Here is a 14906-nt window from a genome sequence, read left to right as displayed (position 1 = left end):
TTAGGTGAAGGATGGAACTGTAATGTTCAAGATATCTGTGGCCTAATTGTCAAAATGCACACTAAAAAGCATAATTTGACCAAAAAAAAAAAAAATAACCATCCTGGAATCAGGACTATTTGCAGACAGCATTTGGAAATCCATGGTAAAACATGGATAAAACATGGTAAAACATGTTAAAATGTTAAACATGTAAAACATGGTAAAACATGGTAAAACATGGCAAAACGTTTGTGCATAAGCGCACAAACATGCCTACTGTCCTATTGTTTTTCTTTTCTTCTTCCTATATATATATATATATAGATGCTTATACCTCCTAATATTTACTCATATATATGTTTATATACTATATAATCTTTTTATATGATGTTGTGACAAAATAAATAAATAAATAAATAAATAAATAAATAAATAAATAAATAAATAAATAAATAAATAAATAAATAAATAAAAGCCACTGTGGGAAGCCAGCTGATATCTGAACATATGAGAAGCATATTATCCATAATAATGTCCTAATTTCTTTGGCTGGGCACATCTTATATGAACCCAACCACTGCATTTGCGTAACATAGGTCTAATGTCTTTTATGAACTCAACATATATATGTATGGGTGGACTTCAAAAATTTTAGCAAGGGATTTTCTGCCTGGTTGCTGGGTGGGCGTAGCCTAGTCAGCCTCCTGCACCACAGGCTCTGGAGGCTTTCCGTGAGCCTCTGGGAGAGTGAAAATGACCTCCCCAGGTTCCAGAGGCCCTCTGGTGGCCGGAAATGGGCCCATTTACAGCCTTCTGAAACTTCCAGTAGGTCCGGTTTTCACCCTCCCCGAACTTCCATGCGCACCCTGCACTTACCTGCATCCAAAATGGGCCACGTGGGGACTCCTGGGAGGGGAGGAAAGGGGTGGGCAGGGCCAGCCAGGAGTGGGATTTGGGAGTTCTCTGAACTGCACAGAATCTTAGCTAGAGGTTCTCCCGAACCCTTACGAACCCCAGCAGCCCTCCCCTGCATATAGGTAGATCAAGTTGGCAATTCTTCTCCAAATCTTGTCTTAGTCAGACATGTTGGACTTCAACCCTCACAATCCCTTGTGAGCACAGCCACTGGCTAGGACAGGAGTGTCAAACTCGTGTCGTCATGGAGGTGTCACATGACGTATCGGGACTCCCCCCCCTTTGCTAAACTGGGTGCGGGAGGATCCAGCATGTGATGCATCCGGTCTACTGGGCTGTGAGTTTGACGCCTTTGGGCTAGGAGTTCAACTGTGGGAGTTGAAGAGAAAAACACCTGGAGAGCATCAGATTTCAGAAGACTCGTTAAAGGGCTCTCAGGAGCCTAGAAGGAAATAACAAGTTGTTTGCTTTTTTTTCAGCCTTGTTCCCAGAAATTGGAGCACTGGTTTATGCTCCGAATGTTTACCACTATCATGAGAGAAAAGTATATGTCCGTATCTTTTTTCTCTAATAGTTTACCTCTTTTATTTTACCTACATTTCTCCCCAATTTCCACTTTCTCGTGTTTTGTTTCTTCCAGGCATAGGTTATCAAAGCACTCTTCCAGCAAGACAAAAACAAATATTTCATTGGCTAGTTTGGAAAAGAGCAAAATCATTCAAGCCGCAACATTTTATGGAAGCAAAAGCTGGACTTTGAAGAAGCAAAGTAGGAAGGGTATTAGTGGCTTTGAAGTTGAAGAAAACTCCTGAGAATATGGCTGAGTACAGCTAAGAAAACAAACAGATGGATCACTGAACAAACCAATCCAGAGTTTTCATTTGAGACATAAATGACTAGACTCACATTATCCTACTCTGGCCACATTATGCAGAAACTCAGCTGGGAAAAAACTCAGTGGAAGGAAAAAGAACAGCATAACCTGCAGCAAGATGGCGGGACTCAGTTACAGGGGCTCTGAATGCACAGTGGGAAAGCCTGAAGGACCAGGTTAAGGAGATATCAACATGGAGAAATTATTTCTACAATATTTGTTTGTTCTGTAAAGAGTAAAGGAGTATAGGTGCTAGTTGTTCCCAACTCTAGGGAACTCTAGGGGGCGGTGCTCATCTCCGTTTCAAAGCTAAAGAGGCAGTGCTGTCCAAAGATGTCACCATGGTCATGTGGCCAGCATGACTAAATGCCAAAGGCTCACAGAACGCTGTTACCTTCCCACCAAAGGTGGTCCCTATTTTTCTACTTGCATATTTTGCGTTTTCAAACTGCTAAGTTGGCAGAAGCTGGGACGAGTAATGGGAGCTCACCCTGTTACACGGCACTAGGGATTCAAACCGCTGAACTGCTGACCTTTCAATCAACAAGCTCCGCATCTTAGCCACTGAGTCCCTTGTTTGTTCTGAGTCAACCTCAATTTGATGACCCATAATCTTACTTACTTAAGATAACTCTTCAGGCATATGATTATATGGTTTCTAGTTCATTTGCTAATACTTAAGCTTTTATCAAGATTACCAGTTAGTTTGCTGTGACGAAGGACAGACCAATTAAAACAGTTCTAGAACTTGCCATTAAAAAAATAAAACCTGTTTACATTAAAACAAGATTGATATCTAACATTTTATTTTATTTTATTTTTAAAAAATTGCTCTGTAAATTATTGGTGAGATTTACATAGCATGTTCAAGTAGATTAAAATGAAGTTGTATAATCTGCATTTCAGCATCTTTGGGAAACCAGGCAAAATCTTAGCATCCTGTACAAATCTAGCTATCATTGTAAACCATATTATGATTTATTGTTTGGACAAAGCATGTTAACTAAACATAACAATAACTCTTGTCATGACAAGTGAATCCTGCCAATGAATGTCAGCATGACTTAATAGCAAATTGATTAAAAAAAATTTTTTCCCATTCAGGGAAGAATAAGGGATACCCTTCACATACTAGCATACACCAATTTCAGAGGTGGGTTTCAGCAGGTTCTGACCGGTTCTGGAGAACCGGTAGTGGAAATTTTGAGTAGTTTGGAGAACCGGTAGTAAAAATTCTGACTGGCCCCACCCCCATCTATTCTCTGCCTCCCGAGTCCCAGCTAATTGGGAGGAAATGGGGATTTTGCAGTAACCTTCCCCTGGATTGGGTAGGGAATGGGGATTTTACAGTATCCTTCTCCTGCCACGCCTACCAAGCCACGCCCGCTAAGCCATGCCATACCTACCAAGCCACAACCACAGAACCGGTAGTAAAAAATTTTGAAACCCACCACTGACCAATTTCTTCTCTCTTCATACTAACCAAAACTCTAAATCCAGTTTAGCCAAAGACAATTGTTTGCCTAACAGGGGTAGGGAATTATGGCCCCTTTATGAGTTGTGAACTTCAATTCCCAGAATTCCTGAGCCAGCCATGCTGGTTCGAGAATTCTGGGAGTTGAAGTCCACAGGACATAAAAGGGCTGTTGTTCCCCACCCCTGGTCTATGGGTACCCAAATATTGCAGTATGCACTTGCTTCAGAGAGGAATGTGTTGCAAAAGCCCATTTCACACAGAAGACTAACAATCTACACAACAGAGAAATATGAATCTGTTGATTAAAATGAAATCCCAAAAACATTATTTTAAAACTCAATATTACTGCAGAAAAAAAATGGAGTAAAAGGGAATAGAGACTTACACTGTACGATCAGCTGTACCAATGCTTCCCTTGGCTTGACATTAAATCCATTGTATTGACTGGTTTGACACCTGTAGGTCCCTGTCATCTCCCTTGAGACATTGACAATCCTCAGGATCCCATCATAGCTCTCCATCTGCATTGTCCCATCTGGCATGGGAACTTCCTTGTCTGCCCTGGACCAGAGGATGATAGGCTTGGGTTTCCCGGTCACCTGGCACTGCAGTTCAATGGTATCTCCTTCTCTGGTGACCAAGGGTGACTTTTCTTGTGGAACAGTCAGGTTGGGTGGAACTTCAAATGGGTGCAAAGGGGAAAGGAAAGGAAGAAAACAAGAAGGGGAAATGAAATGGTTAGTACATGAGAGTTCTGTGGCTTTGAATGCATAATCGGACATTATAAAGCATAATTTAACCATCTCTGGAAGAGTATGACACAATAATAGAATGACAGAGTTGCAAGGGACCTTGGAGGTCTTCTAGTCCAACCCATTGCTCAAGCAGGAGACCTTATACCTTTTCAGACAAGCGACAGCCCAATCTCTTCTAAAAACGACCAATGATGGAACACCCACAATTTCTCGAGGCAAGCTGTTTCATTGATTAATTGTTCTAACTGTCAGAAAATTTATCATTCTTTCTAGGTTGGTTCTCTCCTTGATTAGTTTCCATCCATTACTTCTTATCCTGCTTTCAGGAGCTTTGGGGAATAGATTGACTTCCTATTCTTTGTGGCAACCCCTTATATATTGGAACATTGCCATCATGTCACCCCTAGTCCTTCTTTTCATTAAACCAGACATACCCAATTCCTGCAACCATTCTTCATATAATTACCTTCATTAAGATTACCTTATCTTATAGCTAATCTTTTTGTAGGAGGGTGACTAACAAAAATTAACAAATAAATCAACCACCCAGCCTTTTTCCATTGATGCAAAATTGTTCGTATTCAGTAAAGAGAATTTCACATGTGGATATATTTTGATATAGTGTTATGCACAAGCCAATGTAAGGAACAAGGAAGAGACCAGAATCTTGCCTGGTTCTCTGAGTATCATTTTTTAAAAAGGGATATTTATTTACTTTATTATGGGGAAGCACATGAATACCCATAACAGTCTGTGTGCATGGTTCATTGATGGCCTAATCTGACCTCTTGTCCTTTTTTAAATTGGCAGTTTTGGTGAAATAAATCATATTCTTGAGTATATATGTTTGAAATTATGTTCTGATTTTACTACATTGGAAATCACAATGTCAATTGTATGGTTATCAGTATTTTTTTTCTGGCAATATGTTGTTAGCTAAAGAGAAAGACACCCTGAAGTCAGCCATCGTTCCAATAACCACATAAGAAACACACTTAGATTTCTTTTGGGTTGTTTAACTTCCCAAATTAGCCTATAGCCTTGGAATTTTTTTTTTGGCCAAGTATTAATCAGGTCCATCCTTCTTAGCTATCATCAAACTCAGCCAAATATTAGCTAGGAGCTGCTTCCTGCAAAGTATTTTTTTTCGGAGCCTTCCTCAAATCTTGCAATGTCTAAGACTGCCTGTTTTATATTGCCATAGCAGCAGTCTAGCCTCAGATGTATAGTAAGAGCACATCTTACATTTTTTGTCAATTTTATTATTTTTCCATCAATCAGATAACATTGATGGAACATTAAATCTTAAATCTTAAATTTTAATTGTGGGTTTTAAATTTTTGTAATTTTTATGGGGTATAATGTATTTTAAATTTTCTGGCATCTTTAATCAGTTTTTTAAGGGTTGTTTTAATTGGTTGTTTGTTGTTGTTTGTATTTTATTGGCCTGTTCACCGCCCTGAGTCCTTCGGGAGAAGGGCGGTATACAAATTAAATAATAATAATAATAATAATAATAATAATAATAATAATAATAATAATAATAATAATAATAATAATAATAATAATTAACATATCTTTATCAATGTGCAATGGCTTTTTAATCAAAACACACCTACCTGGTCTCTCTCATACACACCATTCTCATGTTTTCCAGGTAAAGGTTCCCCTCGCACATACGTGCTAGTCATTCCCGACTCTAGGGGACAGTGCTCATCTCTGTTTCAAAGCCAAAGAGCCAGCGCTGTCATGTGGCCGGCATGACTCAACGCCAAAGGCGCATGGAAGGTGGTTCCTATTTTTCTACTTGCATTTTTTACGTGCTTTCAAACTGCTAGGTTGGCAGAAGGTGGGACAAGTAACGGGAGCTCACCCTGTTACGCGGCACTAGGGATTCGAACCGCTGAACTGCCGACCTTTCGATCAACAAGCTCAGTGTCTTACCCACTAAGCCACCATGTCCCTTATGTTTTCCAGTATACGGTATATTTATTCAAGGACCTGTATACTGCATGAGTCAAAAAGAGGGCTGTGAAAATATTTACAGACCCCTCACATCCTGGACATAATTTTTTTCAATTCCTACCCTCAAAACGACGCTATAGAGCACTGCACACCAGAAAAACTAGACACAAGAACAGTTTTTTCCAGAACACCATCACTCTGCTAAACAAATAATTTCCTCAAAACTGTCAAACTATTTACTAAATCTGCACTACTATTAATCTTCTCATCACCCATCTCCTTCCACTTATGACTGTAAGACTGTAACTTTGTTGCTGGTATCCTTATGATTTATATTGATATTGATTGTTTCCTGATTGCTTATTTGTACCCTAGGACTATCATTAAATGTTGTACCTTATGATTCTTGATGAACATATCTTTCCTTTTATGTACACTGAGAGCATATGCACCAAGACAAATTCCTTGTGTGTTCAATCACACTTGGCCAATAAAAAATTCTATTCTATTCTATTCTATTCTATTCTATTCTATTCTGTTCTGTTCTGTTCTGTTCTTTGTTCTGTTATATCGTAAGCTATCCAGAGTTGCCTTGAACCACAAGATGGGTGGCATATAAGTTCAATGAAGAAATAAATATATTTAATACATAAATATCCCCAAACAGACATTGAAACATGCACATCTCTCTTTCAGTCTTCACTGAGAGCTTGTTTAAGACATTTGTCTGCCTGAAGTAAAATAGGAAATAGTACTATCTCTTGTTCCCAGGTTGAGTAATTCAGTGATAGCCAAACAATTTTGACAACTATTATAATATTGACAAAAAGTGCCTGTTTCCCCTTCCTAGCACTAAGTCTGCATGTGTGCGTATTATACAAAATAAATAATTTCTGCTTTATCAGAAAACAGACACCCAAGAGAACAAAGCAAAAGGCCACAAGAAGGGCAATATAAGAAGGGCAAAACAGAGTTGGAAGGGACCTTGGAGGTCTTCTAGTCCTACTCCCTGCTCAAGTAGGCGACCCCGTCCCAGGCAATCGGTTCTTAAAAACCCCACAACTTTGGAAGGCAAGCCATTCCACTGTTCTCACTGTTAGGAAATGTCTTCTTAGTTCTAGGTTGCTTCTCTCCTTGATTAGTTTCCATCCACTGTTTCTTGTCTTGCCTTCTGGTGCTTTGGAAAATAGGTTGGCCCCACTCTTCTTTGTGGCAGCCCCTCAAATATTGGAGCAGTGCTATTGTGTCACCCCTAGTTCTTCTCTTCACTAGCCTAGACAAACCCAATTCCTGCAACTAGACATAGGAGATGATCAGGCTGAGCCCAAGAACAGGATCAAATGTGTCATAAGTTTGGAGTTGCTATATTCAGGGGTCTGCAACCTTAAACACTCAAAGAGCCATTTGGATCCGTTTCCCACAGAAAAGACAACAAGGGAGCCACAAAACCTGGGTGGGCATGGCCAACTCAACATCACTCCCTCACCTACCCAGGTTTTGTGTCTCCTGTATATTGCATGAGTCAAAAAGAGGGCTGTGAAAATATTTACAAACCCCTCACATCCTGGACATAATTTTTTTCAATTCCTACCCTCAAAACCGTGCTATAGAGCACTGCACACCAGAAAAACTAGACACAAGAACAGTTTTTCTATGGGAAAGATGCTTGCCCGTCAGCCAGTCAACCCACCTGCTCCGCTCACCTTCACTGCACTTTGGCTGAGCCCGGCCGCTTGCTTGAGGAGGATATCCCCGCAACAGCCTGCCAGGGGGTTGAGTGAGGATGAGGAGGGTTGTCTTCTCTGAAGCCACTGCTGTGACTCGTACTCACTCCTCAGCTGTGGATCTGTCCCCCTATCCATTGTACTCTTCTCCCGGATCCCATTCCCACCCTGCCAGCCCTTGCGTTAGTTAATTTGGCGTCGGCCACGGCAGGGTTGGGCCAGTGTCTCGTGGCGAAGAGGAGGTCGCGTGACTGGATCAGCAGGGGGCCACAGGAGAGGGGTCAAAGAGGCACACACGGCTCAGGAGGCATGTGTTGCCGACACCGTGCTATACTCCCACAAGAGAACTAAGCCTCCCATAATTTTGAAGACTCTTATCTAGGCCAATTTGCCTTGAAAATTAGTAGATCAGATTCTTGTATATAGAGGTGGCACAAAATAAACTCATACTTTTGAAGTCTATCCCATTTCCTGTTTTCTTGTGCCTAACAAGAAGAGCCTTTTCAGTTGTGGCCGTCACGCTCTGGAATATTCTCCTGTCATAGGTGAGATCTGCCCCCCACAGTCCTGGCTTTCTGGAAAAGTCTAAAACTATGTTCTGCCACTTGGCCTGAAGCTCCAACAGGGACCCGTTACATTGGGGTTGACTGATAGAACAGAGAAGATTTAATAATTAATTGGTTTTTATTTTTAAATTTTTATTCCAATATTAATATCATTCTAATAATATTAGAAATTGCTACTATTTTTTTTGCACTTATTAACTTTTTTTATTATATTGTAAGACACCCAGAGTTACTGCATTAGTAAGATAACATGGTTTAAAACTAAACACATTAATAATAAATAAAGAAATATAGAAATAATCCAAATCCAGAAAAACAGGGTATTTTCTTCTAGTCCATCAATCTATATGTTTTCTCAGTCTACTCAATCTGCTACACTGAAAAATAAAAAATGTTTACAGTGATCTTTACTGATTAAAACAACTATATAGAACTAAAAGAACACTACAGAAAGAATGCAGACATTATTCTCTTTTTTCTCCTTGAAATATGACTACGTTCATGCTCTTCATCAAAGAACTTGCCTTGATTTTATGACGATCATATTAGTTTTTAGAGCTTGCTGTCGTATAACACTGAAAAATGAAGAATAGCTTTAACTATAGTGCTACTCCTGCAGCTCCATAATAGAAATAAACACAAAAGATATATAAACAAAAGCAGCAAGAGCCATATTCAGTTCATCTAAAAACCAGCAACCTATCCAACTCCTGCTCTTTGACTAAAATTAAAACATCAGCTATCAATTGTGTGGCAGAATATCACCGCTTGTGAGCACTGTTGAAAACAACATGCTGGACAAAATTGACCACACAAAGAAGGATGTTGCATTTAGTACAAAGTTGTCCATTGATTATTGATGATAATAGATCTCCCTTCCTTTTAATCAATTGTTAATATTCCTCGGCATTGTAAATTTTGTATATTTTTTTTATGCTTTTAATACTTTATTGTACACCACCCATCATTTTCTCTATGATACAGAGCAGTGGTGGGATTCAGCCGGTTCTCTCTGGATCATGCGAACTGGTTGCGGCGACTGCGGGAGGCTCCGCCCACCCACCTGGATGTAACGTGCGACTACTGCACCTGGGCACATACTCACATTTGTGAACCAGTAGGGAATGTAAGTGAATGATACAGATGGGTGGTTTGGAGCACCACTTGAACACCATTGGCATTGACATATTACCATCAGTTAGTCGCAAAAGGCAGCTCACCCAGTTAGACCTGGGTGCTGCGTTTTATTACACAAGATGGCGTTTGTTATCCAAAATGCGGACGCTGCATCTATGAGAAAAAAAATACTAGGAATATGATGACGGTGAGTTGCAAAGGGCAACTTTACTCGGAACAGCTTACATCCAGCAACAATATCTTTAACACCACCAAACATCCACCTATGCCTATTCCAGGTCCTTGGGAAGGACTTATAGGTGGATAAAAATGCCAAATCCAGTCTGAACATCTGGCTGACTGTGTGACGAAAATCATAATAATTAACAAGATAACCAAATGATGTCATGAATAAAAGAACAAAGGGCAAATTGCCCATTGGGAGAGATCAACAATGCCAAAACAGTGGGCCCTTTTAAAGAAATATTATTATTATTATTATTATTATTATTATTATTATTATTATTATTATTATTATTATTATTATTATTATTATTATTATTATTATTATTATTTAAATTTGTATACCGCCCTTCTCCCGAAGGACTCAGGGCGGTTCACAGCCAATAAAATACAAAGATACATATAACACCAATTAAAAACAGTATAAAAAACTAATTCAATAACTGGCCTAAAAATAATTAAAAACCCTGTTTAAAAACCCCAATTTAAAAACCCCAATTAAAAACTACGTTCAAGCTAGCCCTGCTCGCTGAAACAAGAGCGTCTTCAGAAAGGTCTTCAGAAAGGTCTTCAGAAAGGTCCAGAGGTCGGGGAGTTGACGAAGCCCCGGAGGTAGCTCATTCCAGAGGGCGGGAGCTCCCACAGAGAAGGCTCTCCCCCTTGGGGGTCACCAGTCGACATTGTTTGGCCGATGGTACCCGGAGGAGGCCCTCTCTGTGGGAGCGCACAGGTCGGTGGGAGGTTACTGGTGGCAGTAGGCGGTCCCGTAGGTACCCCGGTCCTAAGCCAAATATGTGCCATTTGTATTAGAAAGGGGCAAGGCTTCAGTTGCCTGGTTGTGCAGCCATCTTGAGGTTGTTATAAACTCAAGGTAAACCGCTCCAAACTCGATTGCAGAAAAAATGACTTCACCAACTGAGTGGTCAATGCTTGGAATGCACTACCTGACTGTGTGACAAAAATCATAATAATTAACAAGATAACCAAATGATGTCATGAATAAAGAACAAAGGGCAAATTGCCCATTGGGAGAGATCAACAATGCCAAAACAGTGGGCCCTTTTAAAGAAATATTATTATTATTATTTAAATTTGTATACCGCCCTTCTCCCGAAGGACTCAGGGCGGTTCACAGCCAATAAAATACAAAGATACATATAACACCAATTAAAAACAGTATAAAAAACTAATTCAATAACTGGCCTAAAAATAATTAAAAACCCTGTTTAAAACCCCAATTTAAAACCCCAATTAAAAACAGTATAAAAACTAATTCAATAACTGGCCTAAAAATAATTAAAACCCTGTTTAAAACCCCAATTTAAAACCCCAATTAAAAACAGTATAAAAACTAATTCAATAACTGGCCTAAAAATAATTAAAACCCTGTTTAAAACCCCAATTAAAAACAGTATAAAAACTAATTCAATAACTGGCCTAAAAATAATTAAAACCCTGTTTAAAACCCCAATTAAAAACAGTATAAAAACTAATTCAATAACTGGCCTAAAAATAATTAAAACCCTGTTTAAAACCCCAATTAAAAACAGTATAAAAACTAATTCAATAACTGGCCTAAAAATAATTAAAACCCTGTTTAAAACCCCAATTAAAAACTACGTTCAAGCTAGCCCTGCTCGCTGAAACAAGAGCATCTTCAGCTCAGAAAGGTCTTCAGAAAGGTCTTCAGAAAGGTCTTCAGAAAGGTCTTCAGAAAGGTCTTCAGAAAGGTCTTCAGAAAGGTCTTCAGAAAGGTCTTCAGAAAGGTCTTCAGAAAGGTCTTCAGAAAGGTCTTCAGAAAGGTCTTCAGAAAGGTCTTCAGAAAGGTCTTCAGAAAGGTCTTCAGAAAGGTCTTCAGAAAGGTCTTCAGAAAGGTCTTCAGAAAGGTCTTCAGAAAGGTCTTCAGAAAGGTCTTCAGAAAGGTCTTCAGAAAGGTCTTCAGAAAGGTCTTCAGAAAGGTCTTCAGAAAGGTCTTCAGAAAGGTCCAGAGGTCGGGGAGTTGACGAAGCCCCGGAGGTAGCTCATTCCAGAGGGCGGGAGCTCCCACAGAGAAGGCTCTCCCCCCTGGGGGTCGCCAGTCGACATTGTTTGGCCGATGGTACCCGGAGGAGGCCCTCTCTGTGGGAGCGCACAGGTCGGTGGGAGGCTATTGGTGGCAGTAGGCGGTCCCGTAGGTACCCCGGTCCTAAGCCAAATATGTGCCATTTGTATTAGAAAGGGGCAAGGCTTCAGTTGCCTGGTTGTGCAGCCATCTTGAGGTTGTTATAAACTCAAGGTAAACCGCTCCAAACTCGATTGCAGAAAATATGATTGGCATTTGAACTGGTGTGTTCATTGAGTAAGAGACAAGGATAGTGGTAGTCCTATCTTGGAATTGGGATTGGTTAGAGAACCTCTCTTCCTGCCTCATTGATTGGGCTCCTCATTTCTGTTCGCTTAAAGTTGGTTTTCCCAATTGCACACTTAAAACTATTGGGATCTGTTGTAGCTTCAAACATGGACACTTAGTTCAATGTTAAATCCATGCTTTATTCACTTCCTTGATCCCTTTGGAATGGCTTCTGCTGTCTTCTTAAGTTTAATAAATAGATACAAACAAGAAACAAGAGACACAAACTCAAGGTAAACCGCTCCAAACTTGATTGAAGAAAAAAATGACTTCACCAACTGAGTGGTCAATGCTTGGAATGCACTACCTGACTGTGTGGTTTCTTCCTCAAACTCCCAAAACTTTAAGCTTAAACTGTCTACTGTTGACTTCACCCCATTCCAAAGAGGTCTGTAAGGGGCGTGCATAAGTACACCTGCGTGCCTACCGTCCCTGTCCTAATATTCCCTTTTACTTACTCTTTTCATGTATCCAAATTATGTTTATACTTTTATGTGTTATCTTATGTATGATTGACAAAATAAAATAAATAAATAAATAAAATTACCATACAATTGTACCTAAAGCCTAAAAAAGACACATAACTATCTTTTGCAAAACTCCTGGATTTCTTCTCCTCCTGTTTGTTTCCAGAGATAAAAGGAAGAAAACAACAACAACAAACAACAAAACTTCTCAATTAAAAAGGGCATTTTCCCAGTCAATAAATGGCAATATTAAAAGTGATGTTTCTTTAAACGAATGCCTGAAGCTTGAAAATGCCCTGACTTGAGTCATTAATTATATAGACTAGAAAATTACTTTTATTATTATGACAACAGACACAACTTTAAGGGGAAAAAAACATTAATAAACACTTTTGAACTAATAAGAAAGAAGATTATTCCTTTCACACCCTGTCAAAGTTACCCAGAACACACACAGCAGTCTACCAGAAGGGCCAGAGACCCACTGTTTAATAAGAAAGTGACATTTAATTGGCAAACTTCTTTTGTAGATTAAAAAAAAGTTAGTTGAAAGGAGAGCAACCTGCCCTGATCTATCCTATCCAAATTAAAGACAGAATGTGTAAGAATATGAAAATATATTTGATAAACAATGGAAACATATTTTCAAATTGGAAGTAACACCTTTAAAAAACAAGATGGAGACAAATGGTATTTTGCTTATGGGGAGAAATGATATATCTCCAAATCAGTGTTTCTCAACCTTGGCAAGTTTAAGCTAGGCTGGCTGGAGAATTTAGGGAATCGAAGTCCATACACCTTAGTCGAAGCCCTCACCAAGGCTATGCCCGAAGAGCCAGAGGAGGTTGGAGGAAACAACCTGAGGGTGGAACCTGCCGGAGAGTGGGCTCGAGGCAGGTTCGGGCCCTCTTCCTGGCCCCCCCATAGGGGGGTGTCCGTGTCGGCGGCGTCGGCGACGGACTTTTGCTGGTGGAGAGGGCAGCGACATTGGCCTTTCCATGGCTGGATTCGGGCCAGGACCCCCGACCTCTGGTTTTCTTTGGTGCCTGGTATTGGGTCCCTGGCCCATATTGGCTTTAACATCAACGCCTACTGGATTGGCTCGGAAGAGAGTGGTTGGTTTTATCTGGACCTGGGGCGAGTGGTGGCCGATTTGGGTTTGGTGGTAGAGTAGCGGCCCCACGGAGTCCTGGAAGTCCACGGTCCATTCTGCCAGCCGGGGAGCCTCGTTCTGCTGTGGTGACAATTTTGACCGGCCAGGATGGGGCTGCTAACCGTACTTTTGTCATGCGGACATTTTCAACTGCGGACCTTCTTGCCCTACGAGATTCCCCTCTCTCGCAGGTTTGGCCCTCCACATTATTGAGGGCCCAACTTTTGGAACCCCGAGAGATGGCATGCTAAATCTAGGAGACTTAGGGGATTTTTAACAAATTGTTTTAATCGTTTTTTTAAGGGGAGTCTTAATGGGAATTTTAAGGGGAGGATGGGAATTGACGGGTCTGCGTTGGGGGGAGGATGGGTGGGGGGGAAACCCGTCGGGGAGGGAGCCAAGTCCAACATGTTTTTCACAGTGGTAATTTAACAGGTCCGAAGGTAGCAGGGGAGGGTTTCGTTCCAGTTCATCAGGGCCAAGTTATCAATACGGTAAGCGGGAGAGGCAGATATGATGGAAAGGGGGGCCATATCAGGTTTCGGGGGTTTGCTCTTGCTGTTTAAGAGCGATTGCGTGCTCCGGCCCCCCAGGATTTTCCCATTCCCCGAGTGGCCAGAGTACTTGGGACTTGGGCCTTCGGCTGATGTTATGTAATGCTAGGTCCGTGGTTAACAAAGCCCCCCTGATTTCAGATCTAATTCAGGAAGGGACCACGGACGTTATGGGCATTACGGAAACCTAGTTGGGCACCGAAGGGGGAGTTCCCCTAGTGGAGATGTGCCCACCAGGTTTTCGAGCATTCCATCAGCCGAGGGCCCAGGGTAGGGGTGGTGGGGTGGCGGTTATTATTAAGGAGAGTCTTGAGCCGAGGGAGACCACTGTGCCTCAGATAGCTGGGTGTGAATCCCTCTACGTGAAGTGGGGTCGTAGGACTCAGGTGGGCTTGCTGATCACGTACCTGGCTTCTTGCTGCGTGACAACAGCCCTGCCCGAGCTGTTGGAGTTGCTGGCCGGGTTGGCAGTTGAGACCCCTAGACTGTTGGTCATGGGGGATTTCAATCTGCCATCAACCGGTGGGGCGTCCTCGGCGGCTAGGGAGTTCATGGCTTCCATGACGGCCATGGACCTCGCTCAACTAATTGACGTCCCTACCCACATTGGGGGAGGCACCCTAGACTTGATTTTTATCTCTGGCCAGTGGTTGAATGATCTGATTTTAAATGATTTAGTCGTCGAATCCTTGTCATGGTCATATCATTTTCTCCTTCGTCTAGACT

At 41.2% G+C, this 14906-nt stretch overlaps 1 protein-coding gene across 2 annotated transcripts in view; it reads right to left on the bottom strand.

Moving 5' to 3' along the window:
- The window catches only part of MDGA2 (MAM domain containing glycosylphosphatidylinositol anchor 2), a 732231-nt gene that overhangs the window by 246917 nt on the left and 470408 nt on the right, over positions 1–14906 (bottom strand). For both annotated transcript variants that reach the window (XM_058163141.1, XM_058163142.1), the window contains one exon: positions 3634–3927. In XM_058163141.1, coding sequence (XP_058019124.1) covers positions 3634–3927 — 294 coding nt within the window. The remainder of the gene's footprint in view (positions 1–3633; positions 3928–14906) is intronic.

The sequence above is a fragment of the Ahaetulla prasina genome, chromosome 1 (assembly GCF_028640845.1).
Source record: "Ahaetulla prasina isolate Xishuangbanna chromosome 1, ASM2864084v1, whole genome shotgun sequence".
In the NCBI taxonomy this organism is placed as follows: domain Eukaryota; kingdom Metazoa; phylum Chordata; class Lepidosauria; order Squamata; family Colubridae; genus Ahaetulla; species Ahaetulla prasina.
The sequence above is the reverse complement of the archived record's forward strand: the minus strand, read 5'-3'. Positions and strand labels throughout refer to the sequence as shown.